Below are 22,088 nucleotides of genomic sequence, written 5' to 3'. Positions count from 1 at the left end.
CACTGCGCAGTGTCAGCCTCTGATTGGCAGTGAATTTTGATGGACAGTGATCTGTATAGACCTTTTTTCTGGAAACAACGTCTCAATGACCTGAAAAGAACAGTCTGCCAGGTATTCTTCTGTAGAAGAGTCCTTTAAAATTTTGTTTTTCTTTATTAGAATAATCTATGTTCATTCTAGAACATTTTGAATATTCAAGAAAAAATAGTAAAGATGTGAAAATCCATTTCTAATGCTCACTGCCATCAAGTCGTTGGCAACTCACAGTGACCCTTCAGAAGAGGGTAGAACTGCCCCTGTGGGCTTCTGTACCTCTTGACAGGACAGGAAGCCCCGTCTTTCTCCCAAGGAGCTGCTGCTGCCATCGTGCAAAACCAATGCCTTCCTATTTTTATTTAGCTCAATTTTCCAAACATAAAATACATCGCAATTGTTCTGTTTATGCAGTTTTACATTGTTCACTTAGCAAGGTTCCTATACTTTGAAATGCATTTCAAATGTGACATAGATCCAAACTTAAGAAATGTCTTCACTTGCGACACATCATTCTGTAGAAAGGAGAAGTGTCTTCTGAAAGTGGAGAATGCTTTTTAAAGAACGCTCTTTAGCCTACAGATATTAGATGCTAGTATTTGCATGTGATAAATTATAAGTACAGCTTGGACTGTAAACAGTAGATTCCAGTGGTGGTAGGGCTGCAAGGGACCTTTTAGTTATAGAATTTGGAATTGTTTAAATTTTTTACAGCAAGCATTTATTATAGTGGGATGAAAACAATGTTTAAATCTATTGATGTTATAAATTTAAACTGCTAAGATTTGAAAGTTAAATCCCTACTCCTCTAGTGTGGCATTCCATATATATATATATATAATAGTGACTTCGTATTTTGAGTCATAGTCAAAGTTTCAGCATATTGAATAATAATTGGTTTGTGACTGCAGAATCAATGTCTGCGGATTGCTGTATGTACGTCAGACTTTGCATTCAGGAGCAAACTTTGTTTCCCTTTGAGCACTGCTAATGAAAACCAAAGTTACAAGTTCCAACCTTCTTTGATTAAGACGGCTTGATGCATAACTCTCCAAGACAATCACCTTCACCGTGGCCATCCATGTTATCTCCGGGAGCCCCTGGTCATGGGCAGGACTAGTGCACAAGTATGGGCAGCCCTGGAATAAGAGCCCTCAGCTGGGGGTGCTGGACGGACTAGGCTTTCCTGGGAAGGGGCAGCACCGGGGTAGAGAGAACCATGGGCGGTGTGGAAAGGTTGTCATTTCCTAGTCAGGCAGCCCAGCTGCTTTGCAATTTGGCCCTGCTCCCTTGCTCCCTGTGGATGTTCATTGGATATGTGCCGCTGCAATCCTTATTTCTACAGGGTGAAGAATTAATTCACGTAGAGGGAAAATGCTGCCCTGAGTGCATTTCGAGGAACAGCTACTGTGTTTATGAAGAAAATGCAGACTTTGTGAGTATCTGGTTAATAATAACAAAGCATTAATTTTTAAAAAAAATTCCATGTTTAATGAAATGGAATGAGTTCTTTCATCCTTTATCCACTTAGGTGCTTTAAAAAGTGCTATTGCACACCTACTATGTGTTAGAAAAGGAACCCTCCTGGTATAGTGGGTTAAGTGTTGGGCTGCTAATCCCAAGGTTCGCTGGTTCAACCCACCAGCTGTTTGTGGAGGCAAAGATGAGGCTATCTGCTTCTGTAAAGATGTAGTCTCAGCAACTTCTGTGAGGGGCACTGTGAGAGGGACTGGGCTCCATGGCAGTGGAGGTGCGGAAGTGAGCACAGCTGACCTGTCTGCTGCTCTGATGGGGCGTATGTTCCAGTGTGAGACACAGGCAGCACCACACACATGTCCAGTGGTGAGCAGAGCTGGGAAGGATCAAGCAGCTAAAGCAGCTGGAGAGAGAGGGGGATGTTCTTTAGCATAGCATTATCAAGGAGTCCTCTTGCATGCAAGGAAACACCGTGAGCACACTCTGAGGGAATGAGTCACATGACTGTCTAGGGACTGTCACCAAGAAGAGACAGCAGCACATGCACAGGCACTGAGGCACTGGGCATCTCCGAGCAGCAACAACAAGATGAGTGTGGCAGGAACAAGGTGCAGGAGGGAGAAGGGAGTCCAGTTGAGGCTGGGAAAGTCGCCGGAAAGGCATGTGAAAGACCTGGTGTTTTACCCTCGGGCAGAGGGGAACCACTGGAGAGTTTGAAGAAGAGCAGTGCTGGGAGCGGACATCACTTAACGGCCAGCTCGGCTGCTGCAGGGGCAGGGACACGAGCGGAAGCAGCTGGAAACGGGTGGTTTAGTTAGAAGGTTAGTTGTCAGTGCTTGATGGAGGGAGGTTGTGGTGGATGTGGCGAAAATGGTTGTATTTGGGAGGTCAAGCAGATGAAATTGTGATGGCTTGGATGGAGTGCCATTTGCTACAGTTTTCTTTCTTTCCCTGTCTTTATTATATTACCCCGTGGGGGGAGGGGCTTAATCTCTTCTAATTTATGTAGCCCATATTTTCCACATGGGATTTTGAAATGTTGAGAAAGACAGTGAGTTCTTGAAAATATGAAAATATGGTCATAAACACACCCGCTGCATCTACCAGTCGGAATAGAATGACAAGACTTGAGATCCGATGCTTTGCACTGTGAACTCATGGCCTATACAAAAAAACGTCTGTCTTTGTGATCTGAGTGAATTGGGTCTGTCAGCGATTCTATATCTGCTGAATGTTGCAGCGTTAACAGTACAGGCTCTAGGTTGGACATCAATAATAATAGCGCCTCTAGGTGATCACTCATTGTGATCTTGGACACGTTCCTTAATCTTCAACTCTATAATGGGGAGTGGTAGCAATACCTACATTATCACAGGGCTGGTGACACTCATAAAACACTTAGAATGGTGCCAAACAGGGGTTTTTTGCTGTGCTTAAAATTGGGTATTATTATTTTGTGATTTGCCTTGTTTCAGAGTGGTATTATATAACCTTAATCATTTCTTAGGAAGTTTCTTAAGTTTCTTAAGAATCCAGGCCATGGAGGGCTCTCTAGCAATGGTGGGTTGATTTGCACAATGGTGGCATCTTTTTCACGGTTCCCTTTTGAAGGTAAATTAAAGCCACTGGGGGAATGAAAGAACATCAGGTGATTTTAAATAAGTACAACTACTTTACTGTCCGGAATGAAAGAATGTACCCTGTCAGTGTAGGCCCCATGACGGCGCAGTCCTTCCTAGTGAAGGGGACTGAAGCCAAGTCCTCAAACAAGAACCAGGAATTCAAGAACATTTTCCGGGCTCCTTGTCTGCATTCCGTGTGGGCGTGCTTGGCTGGTGGTTGGCACCGATCACCTTTATCGTTACTCATAATGAACGAAGTTACATGGTACTTGGGAGGAAAACGGATAGCTCTTAATGAAGACATGACTAGATCAGCCTAATGGTGTTTTCAGTGTTCTGATAAATACATTCTTCTCTATCCTCAGATGTCGTCCAATGCTAGTGAAGTTGCACGTATTCCAGTAAGTACATAGATTTTTATAAAATTGATTTAAGTAATGACCTGCATAAGCGATCTGGGAACCTTGGTGCTTGTCTGCTGTTCGCAGCTAATTTTTGGTGACTATTAGGTGCTAGCAGCTAATAGTGAATGACAACAAAGACTTTGATCCATCGCTCCTCTCTGCTTATTTTCCTACATTTGCAAGTGGATCTCCCTCAACACCAAAGGCCCTACAGATTTCTTTTCCCTTTGCAGTGATAATTATTTTCCCCCTTAATTTCCCTCCCCAGGAAAAGAGCTTCATCTGCCATAGAATTGCATGTGCTGAAGGGTTGCTTTGGGGCGTGCTCTGCTGCGGGCCCCTGCTCTCAAGTGTGGAGGGCAGTGCTGCATGGGTGTTTTAAGGGAAAGGGTGAGCGTGCGTGCTCTTCCAAGCTGGCGTACAGTTCAGGGGCTTCCTTGTGACTAAAGAGGCCAGGGACTCGGTCTGGCTTGAGAGGGAAGAGAGGCAGAGAAGCACTTCTGCTTCTATGGATAATGTTCCTCCGTCTTTTAAAGTCACAATTCGTTGTGGCCAAATAGCATCCACAGTGGTTTGTGCTGTTTAACACCAGTGGACCTAAAAATGCTTTTATCGACATTTTATTTAAACAGTCTCCGGTTCTCTCCTCTCTCATGTCCCTCATCACCCCGTACATTCTGGTAGGAAGCCTGGTCCCTTTCCTGTCTCAGGGGTGAGCAAGACTTCAAACAAAATTGTGTCGTTCTCTCTTTCTTAAATCATTTTATTGGGAGCTCTTAAAGCTCTTATAGCATTCCATACATTAATTGTACCAAGCACATTTGTACCTATGTTCTCATCGTCATTTCCAAAACATTTTCTTTCTACTTGAGCCCTTGGTATCAGCTCCTCTTTTTTACCCCTCTCTCCCCCACCCTCCCTCCCCTGTGAATCCTTGACAATTATATATTGTTATTATTATTTCATCTCTTACACTGTCCATTGAACTGCTCTTTTTAATAATTCACTTTGGCTTCTCTGCTGAAGTTGTAATGTTTATTACCATAATTTTCTTGGCTGTAAAGAATATTTCAGCGTGAGAAAGCCCATGATATTTCTATAGCCCCCTAAAAATGGGCCTCCAGAAAGCTTTAATTTTAAGAATACAATGACTCTAGTGTTGTAGCACCGGTAAGGAAATGCAGGGCTAACCCCGTTACCTGCGATTGCAGAGGGTGTATTTAATGGACCTGCTAATCACTAGGTGCACTGTAATCCCCCATATTACTTTCTGCAGGGAGAGGGGTTGAAAAACAAGTTTTCAGTGCCTTGGGCTAGGGAAGAATCATCTGGGATGGTCACCCAAGAGGGCTTGGACTGAGGGTCTCCAGGTGTGTAGGTCCCATGCTAAAAGACAGCCCACCAATGCAGGTGCCCCTGAGTCTGTGGTGACGCACGGGGACCTGTGTGTCTCGGAGCAGGGCTGTGCTTCATGACCTCTCCTGGCTGTGCGCTCTGCAAGCCGCCCACGAGGAGCTGCAGAGAGGAAGCACCACGGGGACCTCTGAGTGCCTTCAAACAGCCAACCTTAAGTTAGTCGTTAAGTTGGTGGTGCTACCCATATTAAATATTTAATTCCACATATCAAAATTCGCCAATTAGAAACGAAGTGGGGAGGCACTCCCCTTTTAGACGCAGCACTCCTTCCTGACTGTCCTTTTTCCGAATCGGATTTGGCATAGATAGGTGCTGTGCGGTACCCCCTCAGCCAGTACCTCAGGCCTCCCAGAAATCCCTGGCTCCCTGCCAGCCAATCGGGTGGAATCACTGCCATCTGAGAGCAATGTCGCACTTTTCGTTTCCGCAGGAGGAGGATACGTGGAAGGCCGGCCCTTGCAAGGTGTGTGAGTGTCGGGGGGCTCAGGTCACTTGCTACGAGCCCTCCTGTCCACCTTGCCCAGTGGCCACACTAGCTGTGAAGGTGAAGGGCCAGTGCTGTCCAGAGTGCACATCGGGTAGGTTCACGTCTGACTTCTCTCTGCTGAGAGGGACTTTTGTCCCCCCTCTTCAGATTACTTGGTCACCTGGTGGGCAGTTTGGTTTGTTTCTTCCTGAACTTTCTAACTAATGATGCTAATTAATCTTTGTCCGTGGGATTGCCAAGCCTCCCCTGTGATGAGTATGTGACTTTGGGCAAGTCACTGCCCTCTCAAAACTTTTAGCTTTCATGTTGCTAAGATATTCCTTATCTACCTTGCCCAATGGTTGTGAAAATCAAAAGACACGATGTGGGCTCACTTCGGGAACTGGACAACTTCTTAATAATGCAAACCAGGTGTGCGTGCAGCACCCTTGGGTGTTGGGGCAGTGCAGATACGGTGGGTGGAATCCTGGGGAGGGTATTTCTCAGTTTTGCCAATCTGCAATGTTTTGAAAGATGTTCAATTCCAGTCCAGGGCAGAAGGGACCTCATGCCCATCAAGAGAGAAGATCCAGCAATGTCTGTGGCCTTTGGGCCCAGAGTCCCTGGACTAAGATTACTACCAACCCCGGCAGACAGAGACGGAGATCTGAACCACCGGAGATTGAGAAAGACAGCAGGGGGGGGTGGGGGGGCAGGGAGTGGCCGCAGCAGAATCAGGAGACTGGTGTGAGATGGCCTGCGGGGCTTCCCAGCCTGTGGAGCCAGGTGGTTGCCAATGGGCATGCCAGCCCCTGGAGCAGTATTGCTGAGAGCCATCACCCAGGAGGCTTCCTGGCAGATTGGGGTGCCTTTGGATCCTAAGTGGGGGCCAGAGGCCAGGCCCGGGAGCCCAGGGAAAGGCCTGCCTGTGAGTCTGGCCCCCAATGGTCCTGACTGGCAAACTGTATCCTACGTTGGACCTGATCATGAATTGTAACCTGTAGCTTCCCTAATAAATCTCGAAAAAGGCACACTGTCGATTAACTTGCAAAGTCAAGTCTGTGTGTTTGGACCGTTCCAATGGAACGTTCCATTGGACCGTTGAAGATAGGAAAATAATTGCCCCAAGAATTTCTGAATGTTCCTTTTCTTTTCTTTTTTAAGGTACTCTGTTAAGCAGATGGTTCTTTTGGAGTTCTCAAATGGGTTTTTGAGATATACAGACTCATTAATTTCTTCCAAAAGAAAAATTTTATCTACTTGTTCTGCAACTCTGCTTTCAAATCACCCGGGGTTGAATTAGTTCCAGTTAATAATTGCTGGCAAGCACGGGAGCTGCTCTGGCTGCGTGGTAATTTGCCTATAAGCCTGAGCTTTCTTGGAGAAATGGCATTTTCTTCCATTCATATTTCATAATTAATTGTTTTCATCTGTGGGTTCCAATTTTTCATGTTGGCAGTTGCTCTTGTTGAACTCAACTTATTTTGGCTAATCCTAGTGTTTCTATGAAGAGTTCATCCTGGGAGAAGCAAGCCACTTTATACTTTAATTACAGCACCTTCTCTGAAGTGGCTTTCCAAAACAAATATTTAGCCTAACATTACTTATTTTGGAAATCAGGTCCAAGACTCCTTTGCTGGCAATTACCACTGAGTCCAGTGATCATTTCAATTATTCAGAATGAGATTTGAAATTTTGGAGGCTGTCAAGGAAACTGGCTGAAAATGTGTACCTCCCATTGCCCAGGAAATAATAACTATTTTTAAAACTTAAGGTTTTGTGTCAACAGTTTTTGCTTGCCAAACTTTTGGACCATCTGAAAATGATAAATAATTGAATTGGTTTAAATTTTTTATTAGGGTTTGGTCCTCCCCGTTCCTGCTGGTAAAGCCAGTATTGAGTCTGTTCAGCCATGTTTTTTGAGCCTTCAATCTGGGCCTTCAGTTCGTGCTTTCTGTCCAGTGAACGTCATTCAGATAACGAAAGGTTCTTTGAATCTGTGTGCGGACCTTTTCCATACCTAAGTTTTAGTATTTTGTTTGTTTTTGTCTTCTGTACAACTGTTAACTTTGTGATTCCCTTTCTGGAGCACACAGGATAAGTCATAGGGGCTTTATCAAGTTTTCGTCTTTATCCTGGATTTTAGCTCATTGCCACAAGGACTGCCTGACCTGTTCTCGAGCTCCAGATCACTGTGATCTCTGCCAGGATCCCACCAAGTTACTGCAGGACGGACGCTGTGTGCACAGCTGCACTCTGGGGTTTTACCAAGCCGGCGGTGTCTGCTTAGGTATGGCTCAGGGCGGACAGACCAGAGGTGGCCGTGTGTGCTGGGCAAGCAGCTCCTCTCGAAAGGAGATTCAGTATCGTCGAGGAGAGACTCATGAAAGCAAAAAAGGCACAGTTTCCCAAAGCCATAGGCAGGTCATCCTGTGGCCTATGGGTCACCTGGCTTCTTGGCCTGCAGGCCTCCTCCTTCTAATCTAACCCATTTGATGGGTCTGTCAGTGCCTGCATGGAGATACGTGACGTGGAGGTCTTAAGAGTTACTAGGTAGTCATGGCTGGGTGTTTCCATTTTGAATATTTTTGAGCATTTTGAAAATTTCCATTTCGTCAAATTATTAGGATGGTAGTGTGTTGTAGTAGGTGTAGTCAGGCAGTTCTGAATTACGGCGGCCGACTTTGCACAACAGAACTGTCCCCGCAGTGGTTCCCCATCGATGCAGCCACTGGCTCAGGCCAGCTGGTAGAAGGCCTTCCTCTTTGTCGCTGCCCCTCTGCTTCACCAAACGTGATGGCCTTCGTCAGGGCCCACATGTCCGAAGTCCGTGAGCCAAGTCAGGAGCATCTGACTGTTCTTCGTCCCAGACAAATGTGTGTGTTCTTGGATGGAACCCTAGGGAGGGCATTTCTCAGTTTTGCCAATCTGCAGCGCTTTAAAAGATGTTCAATTCCAGAGCAGAAGGGACCTCATGCCCATCAAGAGAGAAGGAAGATCCAGGAATGGCTTCAGTCTTCCTTGTTCTCCTTCTTTTTTAATAAATCATTTTATTGGGGGCTCTTACAACAATCCATACATCCGTTGTATCAAGCATATTTGTACATAGGTCACCATCATCCCTTTCAAATCATTTTCTTTCTACTTGAGCCCTTGGTATCAGCTCCTTTTTCCCCCTCACCCCGCCACCTTCTCACCCTCACGAACCCTTGATCAATTATAAATTATTTTCATATATTACACTGTCCGCTGTCTCCCTTCACCCATGTTTCTGTTGTTTGTCATCAGGTTGGGCGGGAGCTGTTATAAGGCGATCATTGCAATCGGTTCCCCCTGGTCTTTCTTATTCAATGTCCGAATCATTAGGATAGTTAGTGCCATTTAACATAACCCTCACCTAATCCAGGGATGAGCTTGAGAAGTGCCGTGGGCCTTAGAGATCACTTACTAGCGTGTTCTCATTTTGCACATGGAGAACTGGGGAGCCAGAGGTTGTTCTGCACCCCACTTACCTTCGGTCGGTTACCAAGGGTGCCAGCATGAATGTAGGGACCTTTCGGGATTTTCATACATCTGAGAAGCAGATCCCTTCTCTGGGAGATTATTCCTCGCTTAAAAGTAAATCAAACTAACCCTGCCATGTAGGGAATTGCTCCTAAGAGTCTTCCTGCTAGGAGCAACGATCCAGTTGAAGGGTTCAACCACGGGCTGCAAGTATTTAACGTCTCTATGCCGCAGTGGTTATAGTACTTGACTGCAAACCGAAGGTCAGAGGTTTGAATCCACTGGCTGCTCCATGAAGAAAGAGCTCAGCTGTGTTCATACAGGTGACGGCCGGAGAAACCTCCCCCCAGCTAGTGTTCTACTCCGTCCTGTAGGGTCATTGAAGTGGTACTGGGAGATGGAACCAACTCAAAGGTTCTGGGGCCTCAGTACACTTAACACTAAACTGAGGTCACGGCCCAGTGCTTCTCGGAAGGATTTTTATGAGAATGAAGGGAATTGACAGATGTAAAGCACTTAGTATAGGATCTAGGATGCCAGCAGGACTGGAAGCATGAGCCACTTTTGCTATTTTTGTGATTGCTCACTTCTCCCTGCACTCTCCTCTGATTGATATCTTTAGCCATTTGGAAAGTTATTGACATCTCTGCCATGGAAGGTGGAGGAAATGGTTGAATCCTGAAAGGGTTGACTACCACGAGCCTGACTGCTTACTAGACATGCAACATTGGGCACGTGACTGCACCTCCGAGTCTGTTCCTCACCTGAAAGGGTGGGCTTAATCTTGGGGCCGACCCCTAGGGGGCTGGTGAGGATTCGATGCCTTGGCACAGGTGCGAAGCACTTAGAGCAGGGCACGGTGTGCGGTGGGCTCTCTATTGTGCGGTAGGCTCTCTATAACTGATAGATGCTGACATGACTTTTCCACAGTTTCCTGTTCTTGGGGGGGTCTCAGCCTGGGGCTACGTAAGAACTGGAATTGAGATGGTGTCGGTGAGCTAACTCCTAAATAACCACGGTGTTCTTTTTCTTCTTCCCCACCTGCCGGGAACCAGCCTGCCAGTCCCAGTGCGCCACATGCACCAGTGAGCTAGAGTGCTCATCCTGCCGGGCGCCCCTGCTGATGCAGCACGGCCAGTGTGTGCCCACCTGTGCGCACGGCTTCTACCAGGAGCACCGCTCCTGTGCAGGTACTCACCAGCCGGGCCGTCCCTCCCCTCCAGGGGTCTCAGGCTCTTCAAGTGAGAGAAGGAGCTCTGAGAAAGACTCCGAATGGGATGGAAGGACAGTGGGCTGAGGGCTGAGGGAAATGTATGTTGTTTTTATAGTTCAAATCAGTGCGTCAGGGAGTGCACGTGGGACTTCATGTCTGAAAGATCTACAGAAACCTAAGACAGGGTGACCTCCTTTATTTAACACCGATTGTGTACTTATATAGATGACATTCATTTAACACCGGTCATTATTTATGGAGACAGTGTTCAATTAACACCTTACTTTTGGTCCAGGATGTCATAAGTTCGATACCTTTCTAGCGTAAATACACAGTGCCCAAATGAAAGCAGTAGGGAGAAATCTCTTTAAAATTCACTTTCACCTAAAGGGGAGAAAAGTGATAGCATATTAAGGGTTTGGAGGCTATTGAAATAAAAGGAGACATACATTTACTCTTTCATATGAACACACACACACACACACACATACACACACACAGGCTTCAGAAAGTCCATGGAAATTCTTCATGACCTTTTAATGACAGTTTGCCATGAATTCTGTGTATCTACAGACCTGTGGACATTGAGCGCGTTCTGATCTCTGTATTCCAGGAGTGCTCCATATGGTTTCTTGGCTGTGAACTTGATGGAAGCAGATCTCCAGGTCTGTCTCCCATGTGCTGCCGGGTGGGTTTGAACCATCATCCTTCAGTTAATAGTAAAGTACAAACTGTGCAATCCAGGGGATGGAAACATACGCACATGCAAGCACACGTACACATGCACACACATGCACGTATGTGTGCATGCACGAGCACACACACACACACACTTGGGGCTTCAAAACGTTCTTGGGAAAATTGTTTTCTTTCAATATAATTTTTCCTCATGAACTTTTTGAAGCCCCTTGGGTGTGTGTATGCACAGAAGCAAAAACACATGGCATCCACACACACACACACACACACACACACACACACACACTTGTCTTTCATTACAATCTAGTTGAGATTCTTATTTAATCGTAATGTTTTCTGAGGATGGAAACAGCCATATAATTTAACTTGTTTACACTGGACCAGTTTTTTTAGCGGCAATTGTAATCATGGCTACAAGTAAAGAAGTTGAATACAAAAGAATGTTTTCATCTCACAAATGGGAGACAGGATCATGATGAAATGACGATCGGGGCAGAGGGATAAGTTTGTTGTTGGGAGAGGACAGGTGTGCTCAGAACCGATGGCGCCAGTGTGGTAGTGGGTAAATCTGAAGAACAGATGGGGGCAGGGAGGTCTGGATGCCATGCCCGGCCTTGAGAGCTTAGCTGTGCGGCGGGGTGGGAGATGGGTGGGCTGTGATGACAAGTCCGAGGGTCAGCTCATGTGCTCCTTCCCTTTGCGCTCTTGGTTTGATTTTCAGGACAATCATTCGAGGGAAAATAATGAAGGAGTATGAGTATGTGGTATTAAGAAAAGGTGCACTCAGAATGAGCCTGAAGGCATTACAAAAGTCCCAGGTCAAGGAGGGCTGCTGGTCCTTCTACTGTAGATCATGGTCACAAGCAGAGACTACAGGGTTGGGGATCATCCTCAAAGGACCACCTGCTACTGTTGATGCCACTGTGACTTCAGGAGAGTGGGACGTGACAACGACCTGTCACCTCTACATTGTAAGATAGAGAAGGGCAAGTTTCTGCGATTGGCTTGGGGGCTCTTTGATGTTGATAAGAATGCCTTCCTTCCTTATCTCTATCCCAAGCAGTAAGGGCAACACAAAGTGCTCGGTGCTTGTTGAACAGGTGTGTGATGAATGAAGGAACACACTACCCCTTCGTGGCTTTTGAAGGACCTACGTAGTCACAGAACTCTCTGCACTAAAAGGAAAAGAGCCCTTCACAGTCAGACCTTTCCGTGTTCTGTTTACCTGTTCTTTTTAAAAAGGCTCAAAGTGGGTACATACAAATGCCTTGTGTGTGTCTAATGCTGACATTTCAGTTTGATGAAATTATTGACTGTATACTTTACCTCTTTCTTTTGTCCTATCAAAGAGCCCTCCTGCTACTGCTTCTGTGGCAAAATGTGCCTTTAAAAGGGAATTCATGTCCTCTTCCCTCCGTACTACTTCTACCCTCGACACGTGCATGCACATGCACCACCCCCACGCACCATACATATGCATTTGCCTTTAATTTTATTTTTGCCATTTTCATTTGACGCTGAAGTTTTAATTGGCGATGTTAGTGCTGTTTTAGGACACTTTGAAAGGGTGCTGCTTCATTCTGTTACTGGTTTACGTAGCTGATAGTTTCCACATTCCATCCACATACTCGCACACAAATGCCTATAGCAGAAAGTTTCTGGGAAAATTTGTTCACGCTCCCTCCAGGGAATTAAACCAATTTGCTTTAGTTCAGCCTGGTTGCATTTTTATGCATAAAATAAGGAGCAAGAAGGGAGCGAGAGGGGCGATGGAAGAGAAAGGAGGGAGATCTTAAAAATGAAAATTAAACTTGTGATCAATTTCCATATACAATTTGGCACTGACTACCCGAATCATCTCTCTAAATAAGCCTCCCCAGCATTGGAGCATTTCTTTCATCTCCTTCTTCTTCTTTGGTATTTTCCCTTGTCCCATTTTTGGTGACTTTTCACAAGTGACCTTGGAAGTCGGTCAGCCAGCCGGTGCTTGCTCTTCCAGTACATGCCGAACTTTACAAAAAGGTCCATGCATTTTATGGTAACAATAGGTATTTCTAGGTTGATTCTTCTTGGCAACATCATTTATGTTATGACTGGGGTAATTTGCTATTTTATTGACCCATCAAAACCCAAAGAAGTGAACACTGTGATGAAGAAACTTATTTTCAGAAATTACCTGGTTGAGATTCATGCACACTTTGTTGAAAATAGAGCAGAGTGGAAAATGCAGGACAGAGGCACACAGCATGTAGCGATGTCTCGTCAACCACAGAGTCTGTGCAGGTGAGCCCAAGAAGGGTGGAAGGAGACACAGCGCCCCGCACCACAAGCTTGTCGTTCGGCATCCTTATCATTTGATTTCCCCCCTTGAGTTTAATAATATATATGTACACAGACACATACATATATGCATATGTGTATATCCTATATAACCCCAACCAAAAATACCTGACTCACTGCCACTGAGTCGGTTCCAACTCACAGCAACCCTATAGGACAGAGCAGATCCGCCCCATGGGTTTTGGAGGCTATAAATATCTATGGCAACAGAAAGCCTCACATTGATCTAGAAGAGTAATTGGTGGATATGAACTGTTGACCTTGGTATTAGCAGCCCACCAGGTCACCTACTACATCACTGGGCTCCCTTACATAACATATATAGATAATATTAATATGATTGTCATATTTTTGTGGTTGTGTACACTAATGTTGAGGTTATAAATCACATGATGCTGCCCATTCCTGTATCACTTTATTTCTTCTGATTTCACCAACGTTGGAGGTTGATTCTTTGATCACACTCCCTTAAAGCTGTTTGTATACAAATCTAAATAGGAGACAGGTATATGCAAATAGGTGTATGCTTCTAATCCCCAACTAGTCTGTCAATTTGTCATACTTGTGATGGCTTGTGTGTTGCTGTGATGCTGTGTCAGTGGTTTCTCACATTCCAGCACGGTTACCAATGTGAGCAAGTTTGGGCAGAGTTTTCAGACTGAGAGCAGGCTACAGAGAAGGAAAGGGCTGTTCATTTCAGAGGTATTAGCCACCAAAAACCCTCTGGGTAACATCGAAACATTGTCCGTTGTTGAAAATCTAGTGAATAAAAACAGCATTGTCAGAGATAGTGCCAGAAGATGAGCCCCTCAGGTCGAAAGGCACTCAAAATATGACAGGAAGAGCTCTCCTCTCAAAGTAGTTGACCATGATGACGTGGATGAAGTAAACTCTGCAAGAATAAATCTTTGGGGACTTTCATTTGCTAATGGGGTATGACTCGGATTGAGAAGGAATAGCTACAAATATCAATTAATAATTACACCTAGAATGTATGAAGTATGAATCTAGGACACTTGGAAGTCATTAAAATTACAATGGAACACAACAATCACTAAAGTTGTGATGAAGGTACTGAAGAATTCTACTAATGTCTGCACATTGAAATTGGTCAAACATGCACTCAAGATGCATTGATAATTATTTGAACTGGAATTCAGTTGGAATTGGAATATAAAAGTTGGAAATAAGCAAAGAAAGATGGAGGAACAGTAGTTGGAAATTTTGGTTTGGTCATAGAAATGAAGCTGGATAGAATTTTTGCAAGACCAATACAGTGAACCCTCGCCACTTCGTGCTTCGACTTCCGCGGCTTCACTCTATCGCGGATTTTGCGTAACAGCGCATGCTCTGTCATTACTGCCACTGATTGGCTCATACTGTACACACTTGATGCCATAAATAATATAATAAATAATAAATGATAATTGTAACGTCCAAAATGTTTTACTGTATTTTCCCTTTTTCGTTTAATAAATTGGGTAATATGAGTGTAATGGTGACTAAAGGGTGTTTTTTCATGTCCTCTATGCTCTAACTATGAATATATTTGATTTACAAATAAGGAATCCTACTTCGCGGAATTTCATTTATCACGGTAGGGTCTAGAACCGATTAACCGCAATAAACGAGGGTTCACTGTACCTTGTTCATAGCAAATACCTTTTCATCAACACAAAAGGCAACTATTCATGTGTACTTCTCCAGATGAAATATACAGAAATCACATGGTCTATGTCTGTGGGGAGAGGTGAAGGAGGTGCTCAATATGAGCAGCTAAAACCAGGCCAGGTTGCTGAAAGTGAGGAGGACTTGAAGCGCTCGCTGATGAAGATCAAGGATTGCAACCTTCAGTATGGATTACAACTCTATGTAAAGATGACCAAAATCCTCACAATTGGACCAGTAGGTAGTATCATGAGGGAGAAAAGGTTGAAACTGTCAAGGATTTTGTCTTGCTTGGATCCACAATCAATGCTCATGGAAGTAGCTGTCAAGAAATCATAGGGCAAATTACATTGGGTAAATCTGCTACACAGGACCTCGCTATAGAAAGCAAAGGTGTTACTTTGAGGACGAAGGTGTGCCTGACCCAGGATGTGGTATTATTTATTGCCCCATATGCATGTGAAAGTTGGACTTTGAATAAGGAAGATGGAAAAAGAATCAATGCATTTGGACTATGGTGCTAGTGGAGGACATTGGAGGTGCCATAGACTGCCAATCTGTCTTGGAAGAAGTATTATCAGAGTGCTCCTTGGACATGTTGTCAGGAGAGACCGGTCCTTGGAAAAGGACATCAGACTTGGTGAAACAGAGGGGCAGGGAGAAAGAGGAAGGACCAGAAGAAGATGGATGGATATGGTGGCTGCAATCGTGGGCTGAAACACAGGAACAGTTGTGAGGACAGCACAGGAACAGGCAGTGTTTCATTCTGCTGTGGGTGCTGCCGTTACGAGTAGGAACCAACTTGATGGCATCTGAACAGCCACTAACCCGTAGTGTGAGAGACCAGTGTACTCAGCCTCTGAACTCACACCACACATGGTAGGCCCATCTATAGGGAACGTGCTTTGCTTTCAAGCTTCCTTGGCTTCCAGCTAGATCTGGTCTCAAATCCCCTGTTGCCCACCTTCTACTCCTTTTGATCTCTGGTCCTAGGACTGGGCTTCTCTTTTGTTTCCTGCCACCTTGTCTTGCTGTAGCCCATCTCTTCATCACGTTCACCCTGGTTGTTATGGGCTTTACCTCTGTATGGATCCCCCTCCCCAAACCCGTGGAAGCCTTCCTATGTGACGCTTTGGGTACGATTTACTCTGGGTTTGTTGTAGTCCCTCTACCAAAATAGTGATTCCAGTCCTTCTGAGAAATCTTAGTATTAAATCTAAATATGGATCAAAGTTAAGCTCACCATGTTCTGAGAATACTCTTTCTTGCCTGTCTTGCTCCTTTTTATGCTCAATATCTGTTCCACGCCAGAAGGACCATAGAATATACATAAGAATTCTAGTTATAAGAGTCCATAGGAAGAAAAATGCACAGCCATATGAGGTTAGTTTAAAACGGGTAGCTAATAAGACTATAGCTCTTGAGAGGGGAATGGTGGAAATTACCCACTTGTACATGAGTATCAGTGCTTGTCCACTTACAGGGCACACTGTTTACAAAAGGCTGGAGGTGGAGCTGTGTGAACACTATGGCAAACACTGCCTTCATTCTGCAGGGCCAGAGCGGGAATGGTGCACCATGGTTCAGAGCCTAGAGTGAGGCCAAACCACCTGATGCTAATCTTGGCTCTGTCATGCACTGTCTTACTTTGTGCTTCAGTTGCCTTATGGGTAAAATAGGCACTTTAATATTTACCTCATCACATTGTGGTAAGGATTAAATGAGCGAATTCACATGCCATTTACTTAACTACCTGGTTAGAGTGACCCAAATAGGTCAAAATAGATAGAATTACTCTGTTGAGTTTCAAAGGCTATCCATCTTAATGGAAACCGATGGCCTCATCTTTCAGGAGAAAGTGGCTGGTGTGTAAGAACTGCCCAGCAATTGGGTAGCAGCCAATGCTTAATCCACTGTACCACCAGGGCTCCTTGGTACCTAGTTAGCCCACTGTATGTGTTGATAGACTTAGATGTCTACTTTGCACCGTTCTTCCTGGCTTCCCTCCTCCACATTTTCCCTCTCTCCCATTTGACCACTGCTGTAGTTGCTGAGGAGAGAAAGACAAATAACAGTCTGTGCCTATCTTGAGCTTGCAGGTAGGACAGGGTTAGGGGTTGCACACAAGGGTATTGAAAAATCACAGAAGCTAAAACATGCATAGTTGACTCTATATCTGAATGTTCTGTGGTCTTACAATTTTGGAACTTAGCGAATTAAGCGATTATTCAGATCTGTGTGGAGTGGGACCATGTTGAATCTCACCTGTGCTATTGTTAACATGGCTTCAGACAAGTCTTTGAATCTCTTGGAGCCTCGGTTTCCTCACCTGTGGAACTGGGGGAAAATTATCTGGTTTCAAGCACTAGTAGGAGGGTTATAGAAATGCTGTCTGGAGGTGTCGATACATTGGGCCTGGCACACTGTTATGTGCATAGTAAAAGGCAGCTCTGGTGTTTGTTGCTGAAGTTCCTTTCTTTTCCAGACTCCGGAGTTAAAAAACAATATCTGTAATTAAGAAGCAAAAAGCTTTGTTCTATTAATGTCTGAGTTAAAATAAGTTATACTTCTATCAGCGCATGGAGAGATAAACATAACAGAGCAGCTGATTGTATTCTTCACAAATTAAATTCACTTTTATTCCCTTAAATGTTCTTAGATTAAATGCAGCAGGGCCAGGGACGGAGGGAGATCTCTATTTATTTCTTGGTCAGTGTTGTGGTGCATTTAAGGGGAAAGCTGGTGATAAACAAGCTTGTAGAATTTGCATAGAAGGTGCTGACCTGATGTTGAGATTTAAAAGCTGTGGTTTGAGCAAAGAAACATTGCAAGTTAATGATTTGTTGGAACTCTGGTTGACTAGAGCAGCCCAGTCATTTGTGGAAATGAAGCAGTGACCCCTTAGCATTAAGTCCACAGCAGGGAGGACTTCATGGGTCTTGGCATTTCCTTCCAGCATGTGGTTTAGCCCAGCCCAGCCCTGGCCTGGGAAAACCTCTTGACAAGAGCACATATGAAGTGACTATTCTAAATTCCTCAAAAACTAGAAACCTTCCTTGTTTTGTTGGGATTATCATTGTCAAGTTGGTAGCCACTAGGGTCTGTCCAACATATCCCAGATTTGGAGCGTTGGTTCCAATGCCATTGCCACATTACACATGCAGTTGGGATGCAGCACACTCCTATCAACTCGGCCACCACTCATTTGGTTTGGTTCTTGGTTGGTAAGTCACCCCCATCTCATGGTGGCCCCATGCACAATAGAAGAAAATGCTTTCTTTCCCGTGATTGGTTGCATATTGGAGTATTATAATCCATCAAATTTTTTCAGTGGCTGGTTTTTGGAAGTAAATAACAAAACCTTTCTTTTTCTTAGTTCATCTTAGTTTAGAAACACTGCTGAAACCTTCAAGAGCAACAAGAAAGCCTTCACTGAATAGGTGGTAGCTGCTTATGCAATGCCAAGAATCAAATCTGGGTCTCCTTCATAAAACCCATACCAAATTCAATGCCATCGAGTTGATGCTGACTCAAGGTGACCCTTTAAGACAGGGTAGACCTGGGTTTTTGAAACTAACTCTTGACAGATGTAGAAACCCTCTTCTTTCTCCCCAGAAGCAGCTTGTAGTTTGGAACTGCTAACCTTGTAATTTTTGTCTTACATACGTTGGACATGTTCTGAGGTGAGGCCAGTCCTTGGAGAAGGACATCATGTTTGGTAAAGTAGGGAGGCAACAAACAAAGCGCAAGGTCATCTTCAAGATGGATTGACACAGTGACTCTAACAATGGGCCCAAGCATAGAAATGACTGTGAGGATGGTGCTGGACCAGGCAGTGTTCTGTTCTGCTGTGCATCAAGTCATTGTTTTGTGCAAAATCAAGTCAATGGAACCAACTTGATGGCATCTAACAACAACAACCATCACCTTGGGGTTAGTAGCCCAGTTTGTAATGACTGGACCACCAGGTGCCCTTCATAGAAGGTACGAATTCTATCCCCCAACTACCAGCCCAAACCCACGGTTGATTCTGACTCAGAGACCTCAAATGTGGGATTTCAAATATTGAATCTTTATAGGCAAAGACAATCTCATCTTTCTCCCATAGAGCTGCTGGTGGGTTTGAACTGCCAACATTGACGTTATCAGCCACATTGCCTGAACCACAGTGCTGCTCGGGTTCTGTATGAACTACTCAAAACGAATCCCAGATCCACTCACCTCCTCTCTGAAATCGTCCTTGACATTTTTTAGCCATTATCATCTCACACTTAATGATGGATTATCTTAGAAGGAGAACATACTACTTTAAGTGATACTCATGTGTCCCCGCTCTGTTCATGGCACACATGTGTTGAACAGCTTTACGAACCAGGCCTTGTTCCAGATAGCCGGACACAGATTCCTAACAGCTTTACGGACCAGGCCTTGTTCCAGATAGCCGGACACAACAGTGAGGCAGAGATACCACTTCCCTGTCAAACTTGATCGATGGGGGGAGGATGGCTGAATAGAAATAAGCAAATAAGATAATTTGAGATACTTAATCACTGTATGAATGCATTACCATTCATGCTAACAAGATAAACCTAAGGAATCTTAAATCATAAAATCATGACTGACTGGAGGCAGGGACACATCATATACTCCTGAATCCCCCACAATGCCAAGCACACATGGGGGCCCCTAGAATACTTTTTATTGGGAGAAAAAAATGTGGTAACTCATTACATGGAGGCGAAAGGACAGGAATGTACCAGCACGCCTTGACGTTGGCTTATGGGTAACCTGTTTTTTATTTACCTTGGTTTGTGTGCTCTGTCAGCAATACGTGGCTAGGTGTTGCCTTAGGAAAATTACAGAATCTCCCTCTGTACCCCCCACCCCCTCATTTTCCTCCTCTTGAAGACAGTTAAGTGCCTTACCAGCTCTGTGAAAGGACTGAAAAAAAAAAGCAACAAAAACCTGAGCCATTAGAACATAGGTAGTATCGGTGAGTTTTTGAAGCAATTTAGAAGGGAGGACAATCAGATTGGCATCCTAGAATGTAAGTCTCTTGTCCAAGCCAGACCCTGCGAGGCAGATGACAGTGGTATTCCATGGCCACTCTCTCTTTGGATACTTAGGTACAGGACAAATGGAGACAAGAAGGAAGAAGCAGCTGGGGGCTGTTTTGCCCAGGCCCTTGGCTTTAGTAAGAACCTGGCTGTGTTTGGCATTTGTCTGTGCTGCTTATAGACCCTTGATGTGTATGCCAAAAGACAAATGACAGGACAGAAAGATTGCATACCAGCCAAGCAAACCCGCCACAAAGGCGAGAGAGTTTATCTTCCAGACAGATCCCATTCTTTTTGAAACGCTGAACCCCCAAATATTTCAACGATGGATTACAAACTAGTGACAAGCCTTCTGGCTTTCTGCCCAGCTTCTAGGGTTCCCAGTTATTTTCGCTGGCCTGTATGGCATGCCTTCTTTCTCTTCCCCATTCCTCACCCCAGCACTACCCTTGCCCTGTGTCCCCTCCCTCTCCGTGCTGCCCACAGAGCCTGCAGCCCCTCCCTGTTATCGCTGCTGAGATCTGCGTGGGCCCTGCAAGTGCAGCCAGGATGTCTGAGGGCTTTCCCCATCAAAAGCATAGTTGGGGTTGATGGTCCCTGGGGTGGCTTTCAGGAGCCCTGGGTGCATAGTGGCTGCTAACCACAAGGTCAGCAGTTTGAACCCACCAGCTGTTCCATAGGAGAAAGGTAAGGCTTTTGACTTTCATCAAGGTTTACCGTCACAAAGATTCACAGTAACAGTTCTACTCTGTCCTTCGAGGTCACTATGAGTTGGAATCGCCCTGATGGCAGTGAGCTTTTGCACTTTGGCTCTTCAGTTTCTAGGAAACCTGCAGTGGGCAGTTATCTATGCTGTCCTGAAGGGCCACTATGAGTCGGAAATGACTCGATGGCAGTGAGTGTGCGTCGTCAATCAGAAAATCCAGCATCCCCACGGTCCTACAAGTGGTTTCAATACTCAACTGCTACCACCAGGTGGGAGGTTGAAGTCTACCTAGCAGCTCCTTGAAAGAAAGATCTGGTGTTTTAGTTCAGAAAAATCAGCCCACAACCCCTCTACCCCCTCCCTGCAAAAAAAGCCCATGGCATGTAGTTCTATATGTGCACGTGTGGAGCTGCCATAAGGCAGAATCAGTGAGACATTCGCCGTTGCTGCTACTGATGATGCTGAATCTAGAGAAGCTCAGAGTCCCATTTGATTCATCAAGAGAGAACTAGGAGGCCCCTGTGTTTGAGAGCACCAAGGGAGTGTACATTTTATTTGTGGGTTTGGTTTAGAGGAGTTTATTTGTAGGACAGGGGAGAGAGTCTTACTTAATGTGCCTGGTGAGCTGAATCCTGGAGAACAAGAGCTTATCTTTGGCTCTTGAAAGTTTCAACAAGCAAATGTGAACTTGGTAAGAAAGGAGCCAGGCTACCATGCATATATTGGCAAAGTAGGGATCTGCCTTCATTCTTTGACCAAAGAACCAACGAACCCTAGCCTGCTTGTCAAATAAATCCTTAGGAGGACTTTCTAAAGCCATCGTCAGCTTAGAAGGGACTCCTTTGGTTCGACTTTGTGTTGACAGAAGTCCCTGCTAAAACATCAAACCCTTTACCCAAGACCAGTCAGTGGCTTCGGTGTATCGCAGGGGTGGTGATAGATGAACTGGCCACTTACCCGTCTGCCCTATCGGGAAGTGAGCTACGTCCTTTTTCCCTCCTTTAGTAATTTGCCCCTGATAAGCTGAGACAGACTTATGTTTATTGCAAGACATATGTAAAGCACAATTAAAATCAGATAAAATTCCTAACTCAAACCCTCCCAAATCACTACGGTTAGTAATTTTTTTTCTGTCTTAATAGTTTATTAGAATCCCTCTGTGTGTGGTATTTGCAGACCTACATACATACAGTTATGTGCAACACTGAAGTCGCACATTGCTCATTATTCTTCTAGAGCATCGCTTAAACACTGTTAACTTTCTACTTGTGGCTGTGCAGGGATTCCTTTACTCCACCCTTCTGTGGTTCAACATCAGCATCTAACATTTCTGTCCAAATGAGCAACCAAGATGCAAACATGCTTAAAGAAGGGGTCTTGGGATGATGCGAATAGTTAAGTGCTTGACCACTAAGCTGAAAGGTTGGTGCTTGGAATTTACACCCAGGGCTTCAGCAGGTAGTTCTGGCAATCTGCTTCTGAGA

General features: G+C 44.8%; 1 protein-coding gene across 1 annotated transcript in view; it reads left to right on the top strand.

Moving 5' to 3' along the window:
* The window catches only part of FRAS1 (Fraser extracellular matrix complex subunit 1), a 593,853-nt gene that overhangs the window by 281,663 nt on the left and 290,102 nt on the right, over nucleotides 1-22,088 (top strand). Inside the window, exons 10-14 of the mRNA XM_013004822.2 lie at nucleotides 1,379-1,468; nucleotides 3,497-3,532; nucleotides 5,382-5,529; nucleotides 7,564-7,707; nucleotides 9,977-10,111. Of these exons, the coding sequence (XP_012860276.2) occupies nucleotides 1,379-1,468; nucleotides 3,497-3,532; nucleotides 5,382-5,529; nucleotides 7,564-7,707; nucleotides 9,977-10,111 (553 nt within the window). The remainder of the gene's footprint in view (nucleotides 1-1,378; nucleotides 1,469-3,496; nucleotides 3,533-5,381; nucleotides 5,530-7,563; nucleotides 7,708-9,976; nucleotides 10,112-22,088) is intronic.

This window comes from Echinops telfairi, unplaced genomic scaffold, assembly GCF_000313985.2.
Source record: "Echinops telfairi isolate 266 unplaced genomic scaffold, ASM31398v2 ScPeMD7_7468;HRSCAF=8506_0, whole genome shotgun sequence".
NCBI lineage: Eukaryota > Metazoa > Chordata > Mammalia > Afrosoricida > Tenrecidae > Echinops > Echinops telfairi.
The sequence above is the reverse complement of the archived record's forward strand: the minus strand, read 5'-3'. Positions and strand labels throughout refer to the sequence as shown.